The 26,972-nt window shown below is 44.5% G+C and overlaps 1 protein-coding gene across 4 annotated transcripts in view; it reads right to left on the bottom strand.

The window, feature by feature from the left end:
- The window catches only part of LTBP1 (latent transforming growth factor beta binding protein 1), a 429,217-nt gene extending 405,336 nt beyond the window's left edge, over nt 1-23,881 (bottom strand). For all 4 annotated transcript variants that reach the window (XM_082641886.1, XM_082641887.1, XM_082641888.1 and 1 more), the window contains exons 1-2: nt 23,397-23,881; nt 22,261-22,331 (exon numbers count right to left, since the gene is read on the bottom strand). In XM_082641886.1, coding sequence (XP_082498012.1) covers nt 22,261-22,331; nt 23,397-23,866 — 541 coding nt within the window. In that variant the 5' untranslated portion in view covers nt 23,867-23,881. The remainder of the gene's footprint in view (nt 1-22,260; nt 22,332-23,396) is intronic.
- Nucleotides 23,882-26,972: the final 3,091 nt, after the last annotated feature.

Raw genomic sequence — 26,972 nt, 5'->3', positions numbered from 1 at the left:
CATGGAAGCAACCTAAGTTTCCATCAACAGATGAAAGGATAAAGAAGATGTGGCACATATATACAATGGAATATTACTCTGCCATAAAAAGAAACGAAATTGAGTTATTTGTAGTGAGGTGGATGGACCTAGAGTCTGTCATACAGAGTGAAGTAAGTCAGAAAGAGAAAAACAAACACCGTATCCTAACACATGTATGGAATCTAAACAAACAAACAAAAAGGTTATGAAGAACCTAGGGACAGGACAGGAATAAAGACGCAGACGTAGAGAATGAACTAGAGGACACGGGGAGGGGGAAGGGTAAGCTGGGACGAATTAAGAGAGTGGCATGGACTTATATATACTACCAAAGTAAAATAGATAGCTAGTGGGAAGCAGCTGCATAGCACAGGGAGATCAGCTCGGTGCTTTGTGACCACCTAGAGGGGTGGGATAGGGAGGGTGGGAGGGAGACGCAACAGGGAGGAGATATGGCGATATATGTATATGTATAGCTGATTCACTTTGTTATACAGCAGAAACTAACCCAGCATTGTAATGCAATTATACTCTAGTAAAGATGTTTAAAAAAAAAAAAATGTGTTGGCTTGCAGAAACTAACACACCATTGTAAAGCAACTGTACTCCAATAAAGATGTTTAAAAAAAAAACGTGTTGGCTTAAACTCTCTATAGTTACACGTATTTTTGTGGGCAAATATATAAAAAGAAAGGTAAGCAAGTATGAGATCATATTTTGTTTTGTAACTTTGAGTAACAAGTTCTGTGATAGGAGATAAAAAGCAAAATGAGTAACAAATTCAAACAAAAGAAAATAAGCACTGTCTTCTTAAGTCAAAGTTTTGTCATCATACTTTCAAAAATCTGCCACAGCTATCTTTATTAACTGTGTAATCCTACTTGGAGCCAGGGGTAGTAGCTATTATAATCTTTGAAAGTAAACTGTTTATCTGTGAGCAATGAACTGTCCACCGTGAGCGATGAACAAATGCCGGCGCTTCCCAAGAGAAAGGATGCCCCTCAACCGCCTTACACAGTTAAAGAGGTGACTAATCTCTTCGTGGAGAACTCTGACATTCACCTTCCTTTACGTGGCACCCAAAAGCTTAATTTGTCTCAGATGAAAACGCTGCACAGACAGGTAGAATCCTAATACCAAACTGAGTCATAAAAATGACTAAGGAAACGTTAGGACTTTTCCCCCCACACAGCTGCTTTGCAGTGCTGTGCTATGAATCAGACAAGGTATCTGAAGAACACTCCCACACACACGTTCACTTATTTAGCAGTTTATAAAACAGTCATCAAAGAGGGTATTCAAGAAACCTAGACGAAAAGCATCCAAATTCATGAAAATGTGGTTAGTGACCCAGATACCAGTCTTCATGTAAACAATATAAGCAAATAGTAAAGAATAATATGACTCCAAACCGACAGTGTTAAGGGAAACTCACTCCGGGAAACTTTGGGAAAACTCACTCCATGTGTTTCTAATTGAAATTTTTAAACTGGAACTCCATTAGAACTTGATGGAAAAGTTACTCATACTAAACTCACACTAAAAAATATTTTTTTTACCTCCTCTATACTTTGTCTCCATATGATCTGATAAAAATAGTCATCACTGGGTTGAAATCTGAAAATTAAATGTGAGCTCTAGAAGCACTTCAGGCTGGCAGAACACCCAGAGATCATGAAAATATCCAGTAGACCTGAAGAGATTGTAAGCTAATTGGCCTGAAACCTCTGCAAACTGCATAGATACAGAATATCAGTGGGCACAATAAGCACTGGATCAAGAAAGCAGCTCCCAAAATGGTAAAATGCAGGACTTACCCTTGGTTATTACTATTCTTGCTTGGAAATTAACAATAGCTCACACTTAACCTACTGCTAGGTAAATGGTTTTTAACAAGGGTTCCCACATTTTCATTTTGCACTGAGGCCTGCAGATTATGTAGCCAATTTGGTCCTGTTATGACCATTCAAACCCTTAGATCCAGCAAGACCTAAAGCCAGCATCAACCTTAGGCCTCCCAGTTACCTGGCAATAAAGAGCCTCTTTTCCTTTGGCCAGTCTGTGTAACTTCCTCTTACAACCACAGGGTCCTGCTTAACTCTGCCTCAGAGTCCACCCTCTCTCGCACCACACCCTGCAGACGGCCACTCCACTTGGCTCCAGCTGCCTCTGCTTTATCCTCCAGTCAATCGATGTGCTCACCAACATCATCCTAAAAGTCCTAGCTGATCCCCTGCCCTGAGAGTCTAGACTTCCCTCAGAAATACAGATGAATCAAGTTCAATCTTCTGTGTTTATAAGACTCAATTGTGCCAACAGGGTCAGAAAGATGTGAAAGATTCATTCATTCAAAAATATTTTTTGAGTATCCACCATGTACTAGGCACAAGAAAGAATAGAGGGCTTCCCTGGTGGCACAGTGGTTGAGAGTCTGCCTGCCATTGCAGGGGACACGGGTTCGTGCCCCGGTCCGGGAAGATCCCACATGCTGTGGAGCGGCTGGGCCCGTGAGCCATGGCCACTGAGCCTGCGCGTCCGGAGCCTGTGCTCCACAATGGGAGAGGCCACAACAGTGAGAGGCCAGTGTACCGCAAAAAAAAAAAAAAGAAAGAAAGAATAGAAAAGAAACCTTCTGGCACCTGCAACTGATAGCAGAAAACACCCTCAGAATGCTTCAAATTATCTGTGACCTTCCTTCAGGAACAGATGGGCAGAGAATCTTAAAGTGTGGGAAAGGGAAAGGAGCTGATCAAACGCCAGATATGGAAGGGATGGAAAAGGGAACACTCTGGTCTTCCTTGCTGTTTCCAGAAGAAACCAAGAAGTACCCCTGGAGGGTTACACAGGGCACCATCCACCCCTGAATGTCTGCATTCTCACCCCTCAACATCCCCAGACCTGCCTACAGAACCTCTGCCACCCCACTGGGGCCTGGAGCCTGGAGCCTAGAGGAGAAGAGAAATTGATTTCCATTCTCACATCCTGGCCCCGCAGGCCCACAAGCCAAGCCCACTCTACAGGTATACCTGCGTTAAAACAGGCCAGAGAAACTGCTCTCCTGTTTTTGAAAAACCATCAGGAAAGGAGATTTCATAAGATCACAAGATCAGAGAAGCCCTTCAAAGCCATGTGTTATACCACCAAGCTGAGTGATGAGAAACATCAGGAGAGATGAAGGGGAACCTGAAATGTATTCAGATCCAAGAAAAAGAGGCTTGGCCAAAAGCACTTGTAATATCAGCAGTATTATGAGATGATCACCGGCAATAAAGCAGAAGCCGACAGTCGTGTGCTTGTCCAGGTACACACTGGAAAGAAGATACACACTGGTCCTCTTTGGACTGACATATTTAGGAACTCAGAGCTGTGGGTGAGGCCATCCTGTTATGGACACCACTTTGTAGCATGGTAGGTACCTTCTGTAAACAGCATCCTTGGAAAGGGTCCTTAGAGGACCTCATTTGGGTGCCCTCAGCTAAAGGCTAAAAACATAATAAATGTAAGCTGCTGTCTTCATTACCCACAAGTCCCCCTCAATAAGAAAAAAAAATTGGCTTAGAAGAAAATTATTCAGGACTATTTTGACAATCTGGTTTTATGATTCAGTGATCCAATATAGGACTTGAATGAAAGGGAAAGATTATCAGAGGATGCTTCAGAGCCCTTATGATTTGTAATTTTATTGTTTTTAAAATAAAATGTTATGCTGTCCACTTTGGCCATAGAGCTTACCCCTTTAATCTATGAGGGTGCCTTATTCATCTACTGCAATGGTATTCTTCCTCTTCAATAAAGACTTACGGTTAAAGCAAATCCAAACCCTCCAAAAGTGAAAACCCCTTTTCCAGCCAAACTGTAAAAGTCAGCACCATCCACTACCTGAACGAGAGGTTTTCCCACCAACAGACTCCCCAAGTCCAAGTTCTCTCTATCCTCAAAAGCCATTTCAAACAATTTCTACTCTAATATTCCCGCAAGGGAGAGCAACGTCCTTCCCTCATAGCCCCACTACTCCAGACTGGGAGCTACTTGAAGGTACAACCATGTTTTATTCATGTTTGCATTTCCAGTGCTGGGAAAGTGGATGACACATAGAATGTGTTCACTAGGTGCTCGTTAGATGAATGAATGAGACTTGAGGCTGGGCTGCTCTTCCGGCATCTGCACATTCTTCCTTGTATCAATTTTCTAGTGGTACCTAACAAAGTATCACCATTTCAAAGGCTTATAACAATACACATTTATTATCTCACAGTTTCTATAAGTGAGTAGTCTGGGCACAGATGAACCCAGTCCTCTGCTTCAGGACCTAGCTCTTCACAAGGCTATAATCAAGGTGTCAGTGGGGCTGCAGTCTCATCTGAGGCTCAAGTGGGGAAGAATCTACTTTCAAGACCATTCAGGTTTTTGGCAGACTTCGGACTGAGCACCCCAGGTTCATACTGGCTACCAGCTAGACCCAGCCCACAGCTTCCTGCCACATGGTCCCCTGCATAGGCAAGCCACAAGCCCAACAGGGCAGCATACTTTTTCCAAGCCAGCAGGAAGTCTCTTACTCCAGTTGGCTAAGATGGAGTCGTATATAACACAACAAAGTCAAGGAAATGACATTCCATCGCCTTTTGCATATTCTATTGACTTGAAGCAAGTCACAGGTTCTTCTCACACTCAAGAGGAGGGAATTATACAAGGGTGTCACCCATCAGGGGTTACCTTAGGGTGTGTCTGCCACACTTCTAGTATTATGGTCATCTTGTCCTTTCCACTAGACTGTCAGCTCCACAGAGCAGGGTCTTCTTAGCCCATAACACAAGGCCTTCTATATAGTAGATAATTTATAAAAAGTTTAGTGAATTAAAATGAAAGGTTAGCAAATGTAAGATATAGGCCTCTAAGGACATATACAGAGAGATAACTCAGCTATAAAAATGTTAACAGTTGTTTTAAAAAAAAGGGGGTTTACCCATCTAAGACAGAAGGAGTGAAAACTAATTTTTTTTTTAATTCATATTTTAAGCCATTCCTGAAATTTGGGTCTTTTCAAAATTTTAGCACCATTTTCTAGTATTATGGCCTTGTCTACATGATATTCAAACATTTGAATGTTTTATCAAAAGTAACATGTAGGTATTTGGAAATAACTAGATGTTTGGGAAGAAAAAATAAAATATTTACTTTTAACCACATATAACTATTACCACAGTAACTGATGATTTAAATAAGGTACCTTCCCCCCCCCCAAAACTTTCTATTTGGAAAAGAAATAAATATTTTTTAAAAACCTAATTTTTCTTCCATACACAGATAAAGTGTTTTTGCATTCATTATTTTGCAGGAAAAAAAAAAAGATATGTGTTGGGGAAAAACAGTCCCTATTTCACAGGACAAGCAAAGCAACTCCTCATTCACTCTTTCTCTACAAAGTTTCCTAGTCTTATTATAGGCAATTCTTCTCCTAAATACACATCTCATAAAAGTGTGTGTCATTGCTGAAATTCTCAACTGGTCAGTTTCCAAAGATCTGATGCATTCCTCCAGTGACTTCTAGGAATGAGTCAGCAGGACCCCAAGGAATGGCCAAGCTACTCTGCCTTGTCCATTCTCCATCTGAACTTCCTTATCTTCACACGAGAAAGCTTTGTCCCTGCCAATGCCGAGGGCATGTCCTGGACCACAGCTTGCTCTTCATTTCACTTCTAAACTATCTTGGAAATGAGTAGCAGCACCTGCCTCCAAAACAAGATGTCATATTCACTCCTGTTCCTTTTATTTATTGTGTAATACCTTTCTCATCATTCCTTGCCTGTGACATCTTTTATTTCAGTATACCCACTTTAAACCCAGGGTCCTCAAGCTTCCATGTGGATCAGTCGGCTTGGTGCTTGTGAAAACGAGGGTCATGGGTCACCCCTGGGGGTTCCACTGTGGTAGGTCTGGGGTGGGGCCCCATAAACTGCATTTCTTTTTTTTTAATTGGAGTATAATCGATTTACAATGTTGTGTTAGTTTCTGGTGTACAGCAAAGTTTTTCAGTGTGTGTGTGTGTGTGTGTGTGTGTGTGTATGTACACACTACATATATATGTGTGTGTATATATATATATATATATATATATATATTCCTTTTCATATTCTTTTCCATTATGGTTTATTAGAGGACACTGAATATAGTTCCCTGTGCTATATAGTAGAACCTTGTCATTTATCTATTGATATTTTATATATAGTGCTTGTATCTGCCAATCCCAAACTCCTAATTTATCCCTTCCCCACCCTCTTTCCTCTTTGGTAACCATAAGTTTGTTTTCTATGTCTGTGAGTCTGTTTCTGTCTCCTAAATAAGTTCATTCCCACAACTTGCATTTCTTATACATCCCACAGGGGGTTGTGAGACAGAGGGGATCCATGCACCACACAAAGTTGATAACTGCAGCTCTGAAGAACATGAAGAAGTGATTTCAGCACTGTCCACAGTAAAGAACAGAACTAGGAAGGCCCAAAGGTACAAAACTCACGTTCACTGGATGGCAAAACGGCTTCTCCAAGTCTCCTCGGTCACTGTGCAGAACAGGCTGTGTGTCAATGTGCACAGCTGCATCTGCTCAGGTCCAGAATTCCCACCTGAGACAAGGGAATCGCTCCATTCCGTTGGGAAGGGGAGAAAACACAAGCTTCTAGTCCCCAAGGCCTGGAGCCCAAAGGAGCCAATTTCCCTGTACTCCTTCTCCCCCTTGGATGATCAAGGAGGGGTGCTGGGGGGGACACAGAAAGGGAGGAGGAGATGGGTTTAGCTAGAGTAGTGGTTCTCAAACCACAACTATAACGGCCCCCCCTGGAGGGCACATTAAAACACAGAGTGCTGGGCCCCAACCTCAGAGTTTCTGCTTCAGCGAGTCCAGGGTGGGGCCTGAGAATCTGCATTTCTAATGAGTTCCCAGGCAATGCTGCTGCCCCTGGTCCAGGGACCATGCTTTGAGAATCCCTAGGTCTATGAAGTGCCACTCAAGCAGTCTGTATTATAGGAAGGAATGGGGCCATTTTACCAGAGGAAGAGCCTCTAGCACCCAACACTGAGCATTAAAACCTGTCACCCAGGGAGGTTTGCTGCAATACACATTCTCTCATAACAAAAGGAACAGCTTACTGACATAATCTCGGTAGCCACTGAGTTAAATGAATTTCAGCTGGTCTTTTCCTCAAAACAAATGTGACTTGTAATGCTTATTAATCAAGCAACTAAGGGTCTATTGTATATGCAGAACCACTGGGTAGGCCAACTTCCCAAAGGATACAAAGTAAAACAAAAACAGGGTCCCTGACTTTAATTTATCATCTGCATTATTTCACCTCCAATTACTGAGAAATTTTGGACTACAAACATAACCTTTTCACTATCACAATAAGAAAGAAACGGAGCTTTCTCAAAAGAAGAAATCTTCGTCTTTGCTTGCACTCTACTTTTAGGAGAATAAAACAAATCACTCGTGCATGTGGATGGGGAATTAAAGTGGAGAGTTAGGTATTTTTGCTTATTTTCAAGCCAACTTCCAGGATGTGCCCTCAGAGACCATAAACGGGATGATCACTGTAAAGGTGTGATACACAAGATCTGTGACCCCCAAAACTTACTGAAATACATTAAGCATTCTAATTTTCTTTTATATATATATATATTTTTTTTAATATTTATTTATTTATTTGGCTGCACCAGGTCTCAGTTGCGTCACGTGGCATCTGCGTTGCCACGTGCAGGATCTTTAGTTGCAGCATGTGGGCTCTTAGTTGCGGCATGCATGCGGGATCCAGTTCCCTGACCAGGGATCAAACCCAGGCCCCCTGCATTGGGAGCGCGGAGTCTTAACTGCTAGACCACCAGGGAAGTCCCAAGCATTCTAATTTTCAAGAAAAGAAATAAACCAACACATTACAGAAAAAAAGTTTTCACCAACAATTGAAACGTTTTCACAAAACAGCCAGAAAAACTTTATTAATAATATCACCTTATGTTTATAGGGCTCTTCTGTGAAGAATGTTCATGAACCTCATTTTATTTGCTCTTAACTGCAAAGGGTGGTATTAACCTCATTTACAAATAGGAACAAAATCTCCCAGCAGAGGCTACCTTTGCACCTATCTCGGGCTCACCCCACCAACAATAAGTTAGATGGGGCGGAGGCATTGAAGAAAACTTCAGAACAGAATTCAAATGTATTCCAAAAATTTTACACTCTTACTTTAACACATCCTAACTGCTCTCTGTGAATTTTCTACAAGCACAAGATTGGGATTTTTATGTTTAAAGTTTTTTAAAGGATTTAACATTTTATTTTTTATTTAGTACCATGTGAAGATCCCCCCTAGTTTGCTTTTCAACACAGCAGTGACCAGAGACTTTTTTTTTTTTTTTTTGATCCTCAAACTTCCATCCTAAGTCTTGGCCTCATGGCTCTGGTGAGAGTGTCACCTTCTGCCAGAGCTCAGCAGAGGCACAGAGGTCCAATCAACATGGGGCTGGTCTAGCCATCTGGGTACAATGCAGGCAGTTAGACTGCAACAGTAATTTATGTATGGCCTTGGGTACTTCACTATTCTATATGCAGCTTTTCTCATCAATAAAAATTAACAACAAAGGTGATTCAATTTTCTATTTAAAACATTATTTTTCAATTAACATTCAGAAATCTGTTGCATGTCTTTACACTAACAATGAAATATCAGAAAGGGAAAGTAATAAAGCAACCCCTTTTAAAATCACATCCAAAAAAAAAGTACTTAGGAATAAACCTAAGTAGATGGAAGACTTATACATTGAGAACAATGAAACATTGAATTGGAAGAATTAATACAGTTAAAATGGCCATACTGCCCAAAGCAATCTACAGATTTAATTCAATCCCTTATCAAATACCTATGACATTTTTCACAGAACTAGAACAAATACTCCTAAAAATTATATGGAACCATGAAAGACCCAGAATTGCCAAAGTAATCCAGAAGAAAAAGAACAAAGCTGGAGGCATAACCCTCCCAGACTTCAGACAATACTACAAAGCTACAGTAATCAAAACAGCGTGGTACTAGCACAAAAACTGACATATGGATCAATGGAACAGAATAGAAAGCCCAGAAATAAAACCACACACGTACAGTCAATTAATCTTTGACAAAAGAGACAAGAATATACAATGGACAAGAATATACAATGAAGAAAAGACAGTCTCTTCAGCAAGTGGTGCTGGGAAAACTGGACAGCTGCATGTAAATCAATGAAGTTAGAACACACCCTCACACCATACACAAAAATAAACTCAAAATGCCTTAAAGACTTAAATATAAGACATGACACCATAAAACTCCTAGAAAAGAACATACACAAAACATTCTCTGACATAAATCATAGCAATGTTTTCTTAGGTCAGTCTCCCAAGGCAATAGAAAGAAAGGCAAAAATAAACAAATGGGACCTAATCAAACTTATAAGCTTTTGCACAGAAAAGGAAACCATAAACAAAATGAAAAGACAACCTATGGAATGGGAGAAAATATTTGTAAACAATGAGACCAACAAGGGCTTAATTTCCAAGATGTACAAACAGCTCACGACTCAACAAAAACAACAACAACTCAAGCAAAAAATAGGCAGAAGACCTAAACAGACATTTCTCCAAAGAAGACATACAGATGGCCAATAGGCACATGAAAAGATGTTCAACATCACTAATTATTAGAGAAATGCAGATCAAAACTACAATGAGGTATTACCTCACACCAGTTAGAATGGGCATCATCAGAAAATCTACAAATAACAAATGCTGGACAGGGTGTGGAGAAAACATCTACACTGTTGGTGAGAATGTAAATTGGTGCAGCCACTATGGAAAACAGTATGGAGGTTTCTTTAAAAAGCCAAAATAGGGTTGCCATATGATCCAGCAATCCCACTCCTGGCCATATATCTAGGGAAAACTATAATTCGAAAAGATACATGAACCCCAATGTTTATAGCAACACTATTTACAATAGCCAAGACATGGAAACAACCTAAATGTCCATCAATGGATGAATGGATAAAGAAGATGTGGCATACATATACAATGGAATACTACTCAGCCATAAAAAAGAATGAAATAATGCCATTTGCAGCAACATGGATGGACCTAGAGATTGTCATACTAAGTGAAGTCCACTTACTTACTTCCACTTTATACGTGGAATCTAAAATATGATACAGGGCTTCCCTGGTGGCGCAGTGGTTGAGAGTCCACCTGCCGATGCAGGGGACACGGGTTTGTGCCCCAGTCCGGGAGGATCCCACATGCCACAGAGTGGCTGGGCCCGTGAGCCATGGCCACTGAGCCTGCGCGTCCGGAGCCTGTGCTCCGCAATGGGAGAGGCCACAACAGTGAGAGGCCCACGTACCGCAAAGAAAATAAAATAAATAAAATAAAATATGATACAAATGAACTTATTTACAAAACAGAAACAGACTCACAGACATAGAAAAGTAGTGCTGATAAATACCAAATCCTGTATTGTGTTTATTCCTTAATAATAAAATCTACTTGCATTTGTAAGTCCCCTATTTATGGCTTTCCACAGCCTACAAGACCTGACAGGGGATGCAGCCCTGTCTCCCTTATCCCCTATTACTCTAGCCTACACTAACAACCCAACAAAACTCACTTCTGGGTCCCTGTACAGGGCCATGCTTAATGTATTTCCCACCCCAGGGCCTTTGTGCTAGCTGTTCTCTTGTCCAAAAAGGCTCTTCCACCAGACGCTTTCATATCACACAGGTCTCATAAACCACTTCCTTACAGTGACCTTTCCTTACTCCATCCCCCGGCCCCCGGCCCCCATCACTCTCTATCCTCTCGCCCTGTTTTATTTTCTTCATAGAAAATAAATCTTAACACCTTCTGTGTGCCAGTACCTAGCACACAGGGACTCAGTGAAGTACAACAAATGAATTCATTCATTCAATTAATCATTCATTCATTCATTCCTTCCATAAAAGTCTATGTGCTTACTAGGTACCAAGGATACAAAGATGGTTATGGTGTTGATCAATCCCTCACAGACAGAGCTCACATCCAGCTGGGAAGCACACATCCACAAGTGCACACACACAACAGTGACACACTGTGAAAAATGTGTAAAATAGATAGCTAGTGGGAATCCGCTGTATAGCACAGGAAGCTCAGCTTGGTGCTCTGTGGTGACCTAGATGGGTGGGATGTGGGGCGGGGGGGGCGTAGGTCCAAGAGGGAGGAGATATATGTATACATATGGCTGATTCACTTCGTGTACAGCACAAACTAACACAACATTGTGAAGCAATTATACCCCAATTAAAAAAAAAAGTTAAGACAGAAGAGGATTTGTATGCCCAAAATTCACAAGAATGACTTGAATTAGGTTGGGTGATGAATGGCCCTATCCCCATTCATTTCATTCAGCTTGAAAAAAAATCTGAGGAGTTAATTAATTGATCTGCTTGAAACTTCACAGCTAATGGCAGAGACAGAAGCGCTCCCACTCTTGAACCAATGTAGCAAATGATTCATCAAGATGAGGTGGTACCTCTTAGCCGACTTAAATGGCTTTTACAATGAAACATGTTGAAGATGCTAATTGTTAACTGCCCACTTGATATGGTGTTAAATGTAACACATATGGGTGAAAGGATAGAGATTCTACTTTTATTTTATAGTAACAATAATAAACTGAAGTTCCTGCAAAATTGAAAGGGAGATTGGAATTGTTTGGTAATCCTGTAAGAAATACAAACATTTTAAAGTCTACAAAGACAAAGGATCCTTATTATTATATTTTCCTTATTTTATGATCCTCTTTTCCCCCAGTGGCTTTTTGCTGGATACATCTTCCTTCCCCTGTGAAGATTCTCCCTTAATTCATTACCAAAATATACTTCTGAAGGTTCCCCTCCAACCATTTAGTTCTCACCTTTAAATAACGGATGAGTAAATTGACCACATCAACTTCAGTTAAAAACACCTCCCCCCAGGGACTTCCCTGGTGGCACAGTGGTTAAGAATCCACCTGCCAATGCAGGGAACACAGGTTCGAGCCCTGGTGCGGGAAGATCCCACATGCTGCGGAACAACTAAGCCCGTGCGCCACAACTACCGAGCCTGTGCTCTAGAGCCCGCGAGCCACAACTACTGAGCCCAAGTGCCACAACTACTGAAGCCCACACACCTACAGCCCGTGCCCCGCAACAAGAGAAGCCACCGCAATGAGAAGCCCATGCGCCGCAACGAAGAGTAGCCCCTGCTCACCACAACTAGAGAAAGCCCCCGTGCAGCAACGAAGCCCCAATGCAGCCAAAAATAAATAAATAAAACAAATTTAAAAAAACCTTCCTCCAATTTGTCTTCCCATCCACTGACCAAACTCATCCTTCCTCTGGTCCAGCAGAACCAAGAGCATGTATTAAAAAACCAGCCCATCCATCTCCTAATTTACAAAACACAACATTTCGCAAACTGTTTACTTAGGTCCATGCCAACAATATTACTCAAATGTAGTGGAGTGAAAAAACCACAGGGAATAGTGTAGTTGGCCAAGAGAAGTATTTGGGGATCTAAAATTACAGGGAAAATCATACAACATTCATTTTACTTAGTCCCAAATCTCTATCAGATGATGTTTAGCAGAAAGATTCTAAAATTGGCAGTGAGAAAGGAAAAGCTGTCTTAAAGTTTGGGCCATGCCAGGGTAGCCTTCAGAGAAGTAGGAGGAAATGGAATAAGGTGGTGTGTCCTTGAAAAGCTGTCATAATAAGCAGTGTCTGTCAGGCAAGGGATAAGCACACAGAAAAAATAGTAGAAAGAAAACCAAAGGAGAATTATTGCCCAAAGGTGAGAGGAAACAAAAAAGGAAGTAGATTTCTTTATGTAGCATTTAGAGGATAGTATTTACAACACAGCAAAATCAGAGATGCTGGTTCAATTCATTTCCACTCAATTCAGTTAGCATTTGTACTATGGCAAGGAACAGAGCCTGGGTACTTAAAATGACACAAAGAAAATCCTGCAGGACTTCGCTGGTGGCACAGTGGTTAAGAATCTGCCTGCCGATGAATGGACCAACACAGGTTGGATCCCTGGTCTGGGAAGATCCCACATCCCGCGGACAAATAAGCCTATGTACCACAACTACTGAAGCCCGCGCACCCTAGAGCCCGTGCTCCGCAATGAAGAGTAGCCTCCACTCTCCACAACTAGAGAAAGCCTGTGTGCAGCAATGAAGACCCAACGCAGCCAAAAATAAATAAACTTATTTTTAAAAAGTGTTTGTTAAAGAAAAGAAAGAAAGAAAATGCCGCTCCCCAGGAGCTCCACGTTGATGGGGAGGCAGATGCCCCTCTCCCCTGGTCCAGCCACACCCAGAGCAAAGTAAGAGTGAAAACAGAGTGCTCCCAGAGAGGGGAAGAGAGAGCCATGATTTTCACCAAGGGATCTGAGAACACCAAGAGGCGTGTGTAAAAAGCTGAGGCGCCCAGGAGGGAGAGGGTCTAAGCAAGCAAACAGGAACCCCTGAGAGCTCACATCTGTCAAATACTGTTGTGCGGGGGGCAGGGGGACAGCTGCTCTCCGAGAACTCTTTGTATATTACTTCATGTGGTCCCCCAACAAGCCTCTGAATGATGGCACAAACCATCATCACACCTGTCCTCTGAATGGGGTAACTTAGCCTTGCCCCAGCTCTCACAGTCCAAGGTCACATAGTGAGGATGTGTTGACAAAGTGTTAACATCAAGTTAGGTGCCTTGTATTCTAACTCCAAAGACTGAACTTCTAACCACGGACCTATACTGCCTCTAGTTCAGGGCAAGCAAAACTGAGGCCTAGTAAGGAGAGAAAGAGGAGGAAGGCAAGAAAGGCGGGTCAGGTGGGACAGTAACAGGTAGCATTTCCTTCTTGTAACCACATTGTCTTGGGTCTAAATGACACTGTGCACACAGATTCTTGGTGCCCAATGGACTGTGCTTACATGAAATGTTCAATCCTTAATAATAAGCTAGGCAAATTAATAGGTGCACGTGAGCTTATACAAATACAGCTCTGATGTATTTTTCCATAAGTACCAAAACAACCAGTTTGTGTCACACCAACAATTTATGTACTATCTTCTCTCCCCTAGGAAGATAGGAAACATCATTAGTAAAACATGCAGTTAGAGCAAGATAACCCTGGTGGCACAGTGGTTAAGAATCCACCTGCCAGTGCAAGGGACACGGGTTCGATCCCTGGTCTCAGAAGATCCCACATGCCACGGAGCAACTAAGCCCGGGTGCCACAACTACCGAGCCTATGCTCTAGAGTACGTGCACTGCAACTACTGAAGCCCGCGCGCCCAGAGCCCACACTCCACCAACAGAAGCCACCGCAATGAGAAGCCTGTGCATCACCATGAAGAGTAGCCCCCACTCGCCACAACTAGAGAAAGCCCGTGTGCAGCAATGAAGACCCAACACAGCCAAAAAAAAAAAAAAAAAAAGAGCAAGATAAGACCATAGTTTCTCCCTTATCTGTAAATTATTGTGCTTAATTATCACATCAGGGTGGTTTTAAAAACATGAGCCCGATGAGCAGCAGCTGGATATATTATTTTCTGCATTTTTGTGTATTTAAAATATTTTATAATTAAAAATAAAATATTTAGTGGAAAAAGCGCCCAATGTGTTCCAAAGTGTTTCAACCTTTTTTAAAACCACTTTATTTAACCACCTATGTATCATTAACAACTTTGCAAGTGTCCAACTCTTGTAAAAATACATGTATCTATCATTCAACTAACTAAAGAAAAACTGGGTGTAATAACCCTGTATGCAGCCATCTTTGTACGTACTATTTAAAACTGACCTAAAGCAATGTTTAGAGGGCTCCCGCCTTGACAAGTTTCTAAGTGTTAGGCTTGGCCTTCAGATTCCCACACAAAGTGTCATAAATATTGTCCAGGACAGGGTTCCTTCTGGATCACTGTTTCTCAAAAGGTGGGCCACCTCCATCAGCATCACCTGATGTGCTTATTAAATAAAAATCCCAGAGACTGATTCAAGAAAGCAGTTTAACAAACTCCTCCAGCGACCAGCTGCACATTCATGTTTAAGAGGCACCATAGAATCTCTTTAAAGCAGACCAAGTGGAAATGGCCAGAGGTATAACCAAAATCACCAGTGGCCAATTCCTCACATTTTCTGCTCCCTGAAGCAGCCAGAGCTCCTGAATTAGGGAAGAAGCCGCATTAGATTCACAGTCACAGACTATGTGGGAGAAGCGCAACTGAGCCTCTGCCCAGCCACCCCCGGGTCATTGCTAGGGAATCCCTGACTGCCTCAGGGGTGGCCCAGCTCTGAGCAGCCCACTTCTCAAGCCCACGTGCAGAGCATCTATGGCCTTCTATTATGAGTTGAACGGTTCCCCCCACAAAGAAAACTATGTTGGATTCCTGATCCCTGGTACCTTAGTTTGTGACCTTATTTGGAGATAGGGTCTTTACAGGGGTAAGCAAGTTAAAAATGAGGTCATTAGGGTGAGCTCTAATCTGACATGACTTGTGTCCTTATAAAAAGGAGAAATTTGGACACAAAGATAGACATGCATAGCGGGGAAATGAGGTTGAAGAAACACAAGGAGAAGACAGCCTTCTGCTAGCCAGGGAGAGAGGCCTGGAACGGATCTTCCCTCACAAGGAACCAACCCTCTCGACACCCTGATTTTGGACTTCTAGGCTCCAGAACTCTGAGACAATACATTTCTGTTGTTCTAAGCCACCCAGTTTGCGGTACTCTGTTACAGGCTTGGGAAATCACACAGTGAATTGAGGCAGTGAAAGCCAGTCCAAAGCAGGGCTGTCAGGAGAGTCAAAGACCAAGACCTCAAGAGAGATGCTGCCACACTGGACGTCCAGGAAGCCTAGGGCAGTAGAAAGAACAATAAACCAAGAGCCACAGAGCTGGGGTGGGGTCTGAGCCCTGCCCCCCATTTAAAAAGGGAGTAATAAATCATGGCTGCCTGGCCTACACTCCCAGTGTGTGAAGGTCAGGAAAATGCTCTCCAGTGCTGGCTTCTGCAGCACATATACTAATACTGGAAAGATACAGAGGAGATTAGCATGACCCCTGCACAAGGATGACATGCAAATTCGTGAAGCATTCCTTTTTTTTTTTTTTTTTTTTAAAAGTAAAAGAAAGAAAGCGAACGCCCTCCACAGGCTCTAAAGCACTGCACAAATTACCCTCCCCTCATCAGCGGCGTCTCAGCCCCTGCTCTGATCTTGGTCAGTGTTACAAGAGTGGTGACACCGCCTCAGCACTCCTAGTTGCCCTGGTTATTGCTAGGAAGAACTTGGAAGCAAAATCTGCATTTTAGGAACATTTAATTGAGCTCCCAAACATGTTTGAGTATGTTTGGAATATCCAAGACAACAAATAACAGGCTCAGAAACAGCAGACTCCTGTGGTGGCCAAAGGTCCTTTGAACAAGTCAGGCTTCCTAAGGGCCGAGGGTTCACCGGGCAGAGAAACACTTCACTAAAGCAGGCCGGGCAGGGGCTGGAGGGCGGGGTGTTCAGGTTGGCCCAGGGGCTGCAGGGTTTCACAATGAAGGTTTAAGTATGATTGCAGCCCAGGATTTATGGTTCCTAAATGTTTGTTTTAACCAGTGCTGAGAACACATATTTGACCCAGTGTGAACTTGACCTCTGGGTCCTTCTCCCTTCACCGGGCGGTCTGTGCCGCACGACAAGATTTTCCAGCCGACCCTCCCACCCCTGCTCCCAGCACTGGGGACGGGGCGGTGCTCCCAGCAGCTGCCACAATAAACTTCACTGTGGATCTACTGGCGAAGCAGCTGTCAATGGCCACAGCGGGCAGATGAAAACTGTGTGATCACTCTGGGCCCGACTCCCGAGCTCAGCTAGCACAACACCAAGCCAAGAGGGACAGGAGATGGCCTGAAAGGCCTCTGTCACCTGCAACTCCAGCCACACCCCACACTCATGGACGATGCCCTCGACTGCAGCAACTCTAAGCACCAAGGGTATACGTGACTATGTCTCTTCTGTATATAATTAAGGAAAATGTCTAGGGTTGGCTTTTGGGTTTTTTTCCCCCCCAGAGCACTGTGGGCTGAATGCCAGTGGAAAAGCATTGGAATATCGATTTTCTGTTTCTTGCTAAGGAGAGAACAAGTCATTTGATGTGCCATGAGTTAAGTGAGTAAAAACAGACCCTGCACTCTCTACAGCTGGCTGCATTTCTCCTCTATTCATAGACCCTGGCACATGGTAAAAGCTAAACAGATATCCGTTAAAGAAATGAAAGAACCATCCATGCATTTAGGGAGGGCTTGCCATGTGCCAGGCACCCGCTTTGGATTCAGATCTGCCATATTTCCTGTTCCATCCACCTCATCCTGCCAACCTGGCCTCACCCTCATCTCCCCTTTATTCTTTTGTGTTGTCTGTTCCCAAGTCCAGTCTCCTCTTTAAAGCTGAGCCCACTGGCAATGTCTCTCTCTGGCCTGCGCTTACCCTGAGAGGGGGACAAAAAGATTGGAACAACCAAGAGGGGGTGGGTTCAGTTTAGACAGAGGGAACGAAATGCAGAAATGGGGACAGGCTAAAAAAAGGTAGCACCTTCCCAATAAATGTGAACCCCTTGGAAAGGGAACAGATGCAGTGCCTTCTCCAAAATGGACATCACTATCAGCAGTCATTCCACATTAATAACTAAAATGCCATATCTCGAGCTGTGATTTCAATTCCTAGAGACACACATACAGAGGGTGTCTGGAAAAGAAGCATTAACATGCAACTGGGCATCTCTATGTAGAGACTGGATGGCTAAAGCCCTCGGGGCTGCCATTGCGGACACCCACATCCATTCTCTCTGCCCGTGTGGGTCTGCTGCTGTCTGTTTCACATCTCTCTGATTGGCAATTTCAGGTTCGCTAAATCTTCAGTCTTCAGAAGCATTTGCCTATGGCCCATTTGAATTAAGTTTCAATCAACTGAAAACAATCCAGTCTGCCTCGAAGAGGCACCTTGTTTTCCTCACAGGATTAAGCAAACTGAACAACAGAAACACATCCCAACTCTTATGCAGAAATATTTTTTGCATCAACTGGAAAACAGTCTCTACAAACTGAAATTCTTCAGCTAAACCCTTTCAATTATCCTCAAAATAGAATTGACAATTACAAGGCATCCTTGCTGTTGATTTAAATTTAATGTGCACATTTAAATGTGCATACATATTGTATAACTACTACGTTTTTTTAATTTGAAGTATAGTTGTTTTACAATGTTGTGTTAATTATGTATATGATGATTACTATCTTAATAAGGAAATTCATGTTGACATGCCATTGGTTTTTGTATTTGTTAAGTGTAATAAACCATATCCAAGTGCAATTGTTCAATCTCAGCATAATAAGGAAGTGAGAGAGGAAAGAGACCACAAATAAATTTCTTTTGCAGTCTAAATTTCACTACTATTTACCAAAGTAGTTGTAGTCACAAAAATTGGTGTCAGAATTTTTTCCATTCAATTTATGAATACCTTAGGGGAGTATTTTCCATCTAAACAGCAAGCTTTACACAAAGAGAACTAGAGATACACAAATAATCTAATATTTAGTCTCTTTCAAAGTTCTTTTAAAATAAATCATTCTGGGATACAGAACAACCCAGCCTACTTGATTTCTTTTTTCTCAGTAATCAAAGCCAGGCAGGATGGAAGTGACTGGCTTTTTCATTTATTCCTTTTTTTATTCATCTATATTGAGGTATAATTGACAAATAAAAATTGTATATATTTAAAGTGTATAACAATGTTTTGATATATTCACACATTGTAAAATAAGCACCACAGTCAAGCTAATAAACATACCCATCACCACACAGTTAACATTTTTGTGTGTGTGGGTGTAGTGGGAACACTCTAAGATCTACCCTCTGAAGAAATTTCAAGTATATAACACAGTACTGTTAACTATAGTCACACTGCTGTATATTAGATCTCCAGAACTTATTCATCCTGAGGGACTGAAACTTTGTACCCCTTGACCAATATCTCCCTATTTCCCCCTCCCCCAGCCCTAAACTACTTTAAAGCTGTAATATAAAAAGGGATCCACATGTACATTCTTTGAAAAGCAGATGATGACAATAGCTGGAGAAACATACATAGGGAAAAAAGAAAACCAAATAATAGATAAATGAGACAGGATTTACTTGGCTTGATTCAATAATAAACTCTAAGACTCCTGGTTTCATCAAGGCTTTCACATCCATCATTCTATTTCACCTTGATACCTGTAACAATCCTAGAAAGTAGGCAGATTTGGGGGATTTTTTGTTTTGTTTTGTTTTTTTGGTCACGCCGTACGGCATGTGGGATCTTAGTTCCCCAACCAGGGATCGAACCCACACCCCCCGCAGTGGAAACGTGGAGTCTTATCCACTGGACCGCCAGGGAAGTCCCAGTAGTCAAGTTTTTAGCACAGTCATTTCAGGATGGGAAAATATAAGGGTAAGAGAGGTCAAATGAATTCCCCAAGGCCACACAGCTAGTGAACGCTTGAGGGTTTAAACTCAGGTTTCCTGAACCCAAGGCCAGAGGTCTTTCCTGGTGTCACACTGCTTAGCCATGGACACAAGTTTTGCCACATCAGTGGTAACCCCAGTTGTCCCGTGTGAAGGTATAAGGCTCCCTCATCTCCCTGGCTCTGCATAGGGAGACAAACACAAGACCCCCCCATTGAAACATATCCATCTAACGTATATTACTTTGGATTGAGCACTGACCTAACCCAGCATCATTTTTAAAAACACAACAGTTTGTGATTTTAAAGTTGTGATTTAAGCTTCCAGCATTTGGGCCTGAATTAATTTGTCAGATTGGGCAGTACTGGAAGGCTAATGTTGCATTGATTGCTTAGGTCCCGGTGCTGTCCAAGGGCTACTTTCTAGAAGCTGGAAGGATAACTTGAACCAAAAGCCGGAAGCATTTGTTATTGGTATCATGAGACTAAGCCAACGGAGCAACTTCCTCTGGAACACTGTATACAGTAACTGTTCAACCCTAACTTTTCTGACTGGTAGCCTTTTGCAGTCTTTCTCTTTCTGGGTCACCAGAGGGCAAACCTGGCTAAACCGAGGCACACTTGTGCCCTTGCCTCCCTCACTTGGAGAAGCAGGAAGCCATGAGGTGATTCCTCAAGATTGGATGTTCTCCTTCTAGAGCATCTTTGGATCTTCTAGAACATCTTTGGATCTGCAAATCCTCAGACAACCTAAGAATGGGGTACTACTCTCTTTTCAGAGAGGGCACTCAATGGCATCATTTGCCAAGTAAACTTCTTTGAAAGTCTTAACACATTCTCTCTAATGGGCATCAAGGAGCACTTGCCATCATCTATAACAAGCTGCTCTGTATCTTTAATCTTTACACAGCAATACCCCACTTTACACAGCAATGCTGCTGTCATGGATGGGCTGTCTGCCACATAACAGGCAAACAACATCATATCAGGTTTTGAGCAGGAGTTACCAAAGGGAGGAGAGGGTATGTAATTGGACCCAAGCAATTGTAAATTCAGGAAAATGGTGGTGCACTATTGTCAAGTGTAATCTAAGAAGAAGTGAAGAATTACGACTTAATCTAAAATGCCTGGGGCTTCCCTGGTGGCACAGTGGTTAAGAATCCACCTGCCTATGCAGGGGCCACGGGTTCAAGCCCTGGTCCAGGAAGACCCCACATGCCGCAGAGCAACTAAGCCCATGCACCACAACTACTGAGCCTGCGCTCTAGAGCCCGCGAGCCACAACTACGGAGCCCGCATGCCACGACTACTGAAGCCCGCGCACCTAGAGCCTGTGCTCCGCAACAAGAGAGGTCACCGCAATGAGAAGCCCGCGCACCGCAACGAAGAGTAGCCCCCGTTCGTCGCAACTAGAGAAAGCATGCGAGCAGCAACAAAGACCTAACACAGCCAAAAATAAATAAATAAAATAAATTTTAAATTAAAAATAAAATGCCTACAACCCTGAGTATTTCTGATCTAGCGGTTTGAGTTCAACAACAAGGAGGCTGATTAGTGAGTTCATGTCTGCCACTACTCCTTGATCACAGCCAAATCATAACCCACCTGGACATTGCTTTTTACAAAACTAAAGCCACTATGCCAAAGTCCTGTTTCTTTCAGGGATTGAAGGCATCTTCCAACAAGCAAGTTCACCAGAATGACTGTAATAGAAATGACCGTAATAGATAACTTTTTAAATTCATTCACCAGCATTTTAAAATCCCAACTGTATACAAGACAAATTGCTAAATTTTACTTATTACACTGAATACCAATAAGCAGCTAAAATTTTGAACGATTCTAATCCACATGTTTATGGTTCAAACTCTATGCAGAGAACACATAAGAATGCTTAACTTTTTCTGAATGGAAGTCAGATTTCTTTATTTCCAGTTAGCACCAGACAGAATCAACTCGTCAAGAGGACCCTCAAAGAATATTTTACCTTAATCCTTAATTTCACAATGCAGAGGGAAATATTTTCTGATGTTCTCAAATCTATATGCATCATTAATACACGTTTCAAAACACTCCTAAGCCTGTGTATTAGCTGGAGAAGCGATGCAGGAAAACCCACTTGTCAGTTCTGAAGGACAGTAGAGTGGTTACCTCCTAGGAAACAGGCCACAAGGATGGCAGATTCTGAGTGCTGTTTTCAGAAAGCTTTAACACTACTGATGTTTTATTCCAGAGCAGGGCCTCCTACTTCCCATTCCCCTCCTACCATCAACTTAAAGAATGTTTTTCATTTGTCGATATCCATGTTTAACTTAATTGTACTGGTTCTGCCATATGGCACATCCTCCAATGGGAATTTCTTTTCCTAGCCCCTGATTCACGGTTGTAACAGAGTAATTAATACCACGGTTGGGTGCAAGGGAATCTTGGATGCACGGCACGGTTTTGTACAATGAATCGCTGCTGGCACGGTTTTGTACAGTGAATCGCTGCTGGCCTTGATACCATCATTACCCTGGCCCAGCCCTTCCTGGGTGGTGATGAAGGCTTCAGATAACGGGGTAGACTGCATCTCAGACATTGCATAGCCTCTTCAAGTGACCCCTGTGGGGTCAGACCCACTTCACCTACTGTGCAGGGCTGCTGTGAACATGGAAACTTACGTCTGGTGCATCTCTGGGAGCCAGGGGCCTTACTCCAGCCATGGCAGCACTGCCCTCCACAGACATTGACCCTGAAACAAACAAAGCAAGACCCCTGAGTCCAGTAGTAGCGACACTCCCTTCCAGAGAACCCAAGCCTCCAGGGGGGCTCCTGCAAGCCCAGCCTCCTGCTTCCACATTCCTCTGGCTTCGAAACAGGGACCCAGGATGTCCAACCCAAAGCTGCCCAAGCAGAAGGGTAAGGACGGTGTATCAGGGAAGGATGGGAGAACCAACACCTGCATAACCTAGAACTATACAGGAGGGGAGAACAAGGTCCAAATAAGCGGTTTTCTTAACTCCAAAAGTAAAGTAGAGCCAAATGTATTTTGTGTATTATCTGCGCCCACGTTTTAAATTGAATCTGAGTTTCAGAGAGAGGCGTCCAAACAGGAATGAAATCACAACGCTTGGAACCACCCCTGAAGAAAACAACAACAACAAATAAGCAAAACAAATCCTCCCCCACACTCTCAACCTGTGATTAACGAGGAGGAGTGGCAGGGAGGACGTTTATGAACGCCCAGTAACAGAAACTATCCAACCGAAACTCCTGTCAATGCTAAGACACGCCGCCCCAGGAAAACAGACCCCACAGGTGCAGGGAAGCCAAGCTCACAATTACTAGGATGCTGAAAATTCCAGGTCACAGAACAGGAAGTGGATCTTTACAGGCAGCCCTCCTCCAAACTTTTTTTTTTTTCCATTAGCTCGGAAAAAAATTAAACTGAGCTGCAAAGAGAAGTTTAATTGATGCTGAGGGATTAAGCTGTAGTGACTTCATGTTTACGCCCATCTTCTAGGAGTAGTTTGGTTCGCGCACAGGAGGTTACGCCCCAGGCAGAAATGCCTTTTGTGTTTACCCGCAGCTCAGTAACAATGCGATCGGAGTTTATCCTCAGTCAGACTTCCCCGGCTTCCCCGCACTCCGCTCTTCCCGCCGCGCTGCATGCGAGGCTGGCAGAGGCGGACGGGGAGGAGACAACCCACCGACGGCGCACGACGCCCATGGCCACCGCTGGGCTGCGAGGGGCCGCGACTCCCCGGGTCCCCGCGCGGGCGGCGCGCGCGAGGAAGGAGGGAGGGTGTGGGCTTACCCCTGCAGCTGCTGCTTCTGGTGAACCTGCAGCCTCGAGCCCCCGCCGCTCTGGGTCTCCTGCGGCACTTTGGAGCGCACCACTTGCCTGCCTTGTTTGGCGAACGGGGCGGCCGCCGGGTGACCGCCAGGCTTGGGGTGGAGCTGCCCGCCGGAGCCCCCAGGACGCGCCGGCTCCGGCGGTGGCGGCGGCGGCGGCCGGAGCCCCTGCAGGGCCGCGCCGCCGGGCGGGCTGGTGCGCCGAGTCCGCTCCGAGGGGGCCCCGGCGCCCGCCGAGCTACGGCTGTACCTGGCGTTGAGCGCGACGTTGAAGGTTCGCGGGCGCTGGGGCCCGCCCAGGGGCAAGGCGCCCGCCGCCAGGCCGGGGCCCGGGCGCACCACGTACGTGATCCTCCGCACCCGGCAGTGCACCGAGGACGCGAGCAACCCTGCCCAGAGCAGGAGCCCCCACCTGAGCCAGGCCCCCGCCATCGCGGGCCCCAGCCGGCGCCCCCCAGCCGGCGCCCCCGGTCCCGGCCCCCGCCCCCGGCCGCGCCGCTCGCCCGGTGCGGCCGCCCGCGCGCGCTCAGGCTCCCCCGAGAACAACCGGGAGCCCGGGAAAGGCGGGGAGGAGGAAAACTCTGTTGCAGGAGAGGAAGTTCTGCGGGCTGCTGAACGGCCCCAGACCCCAGCCGAAAGCGGCGGGGAGGAGGGGGCGGGGTGGGGGTGGGGAACGCGGGGCCCGGGAGGGGAGGGGCGAGGGGCGCGGGCCGCGCAAGGTGAGGGTCCGCTCGCCCCGCCGCCGGCGCAGGGGCTGCCGCGCCCGGGACCCGGCGAGAGTGGGCGAGGGCGGGTGTGAGCGCGCGGGACGCTCAGCGGCAGCCCGGGCTGCAAAGTCTTTAAAAAGTTTCTCTCGCCGTGGAACCGAGTGTCAGATCTGAACAGCCAATCTCCGGCAGACGTGACGTCAGGCAGTAAATCCTAATTGGGGAAAGCGTGAGATGAGCCCGAGAACACGCCGCCACCCTCCACATCCACATCGATTGTTCCTATGGGTCGGCAAGGCAGAGGTCCCCGCTCCTCGATCCCGTCTCCCGGGAAAGGACAAAGGACTCGGCAAAGTCACTGAACGGTCCTTTCCTTCTAGAAGCCCCACAGGACTCATTTGATCTGTCTGGAAGGCATTTCCAGTCATTTTCTTATCCGTGTTTGCTCGGATACTTGCTGCGGGTATTGGATTAAAATACTAGATTCAGTCCCCAGAAAGGACTGCTCGGGGTGCGCCGCGTGTCCATCGAAAGTGTTTAGATCGTTCCCTTTGGGATTGTAAACTCCGCGTGACTGTTTCTGAGTGTGCAGCTTCTGGTACCCTACTCCTCTCTTGGCATGTACCAGGGTGGGCAGCAGGGGGCGCCCGCGTAGACTGGGAAAACCGCAACAGGAATCGACCCCGCAGGCAGCCCTGCTCCTGGTGAAAAGGCCTCTATGACAGGAATACAGGGTTTAGGATCCATGACAACGCCAAGCCATTATTAGTCTCTTTTTAAAGTCAGATCAGTTCCCTGGACCCCTATCCGAAAGGAAAGGATCACTCACTGGAGATGACCCAAAATCACATTAAGGGAGATGCAGCATGTCCCAGGGAACAGAGTCCCTGGGGTCAGGGTGCTTTTGGGTGGAAACCATGAAATAGTAACATATTTACTTCTAGCATTTGAATTTAAAACGGTGTCTCCAGCAGCATTCACGCCTTTATTACATGAATGCAATAGAAAACCCCGCATGGGCTAGTGGACGATTGGTAGCAGGTGACAATCGTTTAAGAAGAATTAATAGAAAATGATTTAAAGCTGAAGAAACTTAATCCCTTAATCTATTTTTTCTGTACATTGGAGAAAGACCTCCAATATTTGATTTGGCAGGAGAGGGTCTCAGTCCATCTGCCTGACCACCAGTTTCATGTGAGAACACACTCTGAGAGCCAGTCGCAGAATAAACAGCATCTGACCAGAGGGAGAGACCTCAGTTCAGTCCTAACACTGCCGCTAAGTAGCTGAAAGACCACAGGCAGTTCACCTCTCCTCTCTGAAGCTCGACTTCCTCCTGTATAATCCAACAGAGAAGTTGGATTAAAAATTCCTTCCAGCCCTAAGAGTCTGTGTCTCTAAGAACATCCCTGTGGACAAGATGAGGGAGGTCACTCAAGGTCAGTCTCTGAGCCAGGCCAGAGGGAACCAGCTGAGAAGACTGAGGAAGGAGGGTGGGTGAAGAAACTGCCTCCCAGCCTGGGATTCTGTAGAAAGGACACAGCACAAGCTAATAAATGTTCACCAAGTACTACTCTGAGGCAAGCAGAGAGGCTGACCCTTTGCAGAAACAAAGTATCACAGGCACAACCTTTTTGTTCTGGAGAAACTTCCTATCTGGTTAGAGAGAAAAAATGTAAATAAACAAAAGCTTTTTAAAAAGATAAATAAATAAAGCAACAGTTTGAGATAATAACCGAACTCTCCCAAGGCAGTATCTGATTTGTGAGAGGCCAATGTCACTGGACAACCCATAATTCTTTGTCATCTCATGGAGAATTCACAACATGTAGGGAAAACATTTCCTACCCGCAGCTGAAATCAGTCTACAGAGATTTCCTCTCTCAGGTAGGGATTATGAGCAACAGTTGAAGTGGATGGGGGCAGGGGGTGTCTAGAAGCAATAACTCCATGCTGAAGAGCCTAGGCTGGAAAGAAGACGTGTCAGACAGGTAAAAGCTCAGGAAATAGTGATGGACAGCATCACCAAAGGACCAGACTGCAGTCTGTGGTGGTGGGTGAGCTCTTCTTGTTAGGCACTCCAGGACTCACATGGACAGCATACATCAAAGCCTGTTTCGGTCAATGAGAGGCAGCTGCCTGCAGAGGGCAGAGCCTGGACAGGGATCCAGAGGGCTGGGCTGGAGCAGTGTGGCTGCTTCACTTCCTATGGGAACTTGAGCAAGTCATTTCACCTGACAGCCTGTTTCCAGAGGGCCTGGAGATCAACCCAAGGTCCTCACATTTGGGGACAGCAATGAGCTCAACCACGCTCTATGACTCTGCAGAAAAAAAATGTTTAAAAAGATACAACACAATCTTTCTCTTGACCCACAGCAAAGCAGAGGTGGGTATCTCACCCCAGTCTTCAATCTGATTACGATCTGCCTTATGACAGATTTGGATACGTTACAATCAGATTATCTCTGAAATGTAACCACAGGAAGAATCTCTAGTGTAAATGTTAATCTCATCCGTGAATGATCCATACACATTTGTATGCATGTGTGTTTATATACAACCATTAATGTGGTAATATACACATAAGCAAGCAGCCCCACTCTAGTTGAGAAACTCCAGCAAAGTCACAGTTTTTCCACATCAGTCTCTTGCTATCTACATAACTAGTAAGATAATCCTTGAAAAAATGTGTTGTGCAACCTATGTACTATCATATGAGATGGTCACTCATCTAAAACACTGAACTCGCTATTAATCTGAAAATGAAAGCCCAGTTTCTGTCAGGCATGGGGACCAGCTTTTGCCAAGTTTAGACCCTGTTTGATGCCAAG

Source organism: Mesoplodon mirus (genome assembly GCF_964341445.2).
Source record: "Mesoplodon mirus genome assembly, chromosome: 14".
NCBI classification, from domain to species: domain Eukaryota; kingdom Metazoa; phylum Chordata; class Mammalia; order Artiodactyla; family Ziphiidae; genus Mesoplodon; species Mesoplodon mirus.
The sequence above is the reverse complement of the archived record's forward strand: the minus strand, read 5'-3'. Positions and strand labels throughout refer to the sequence as shown.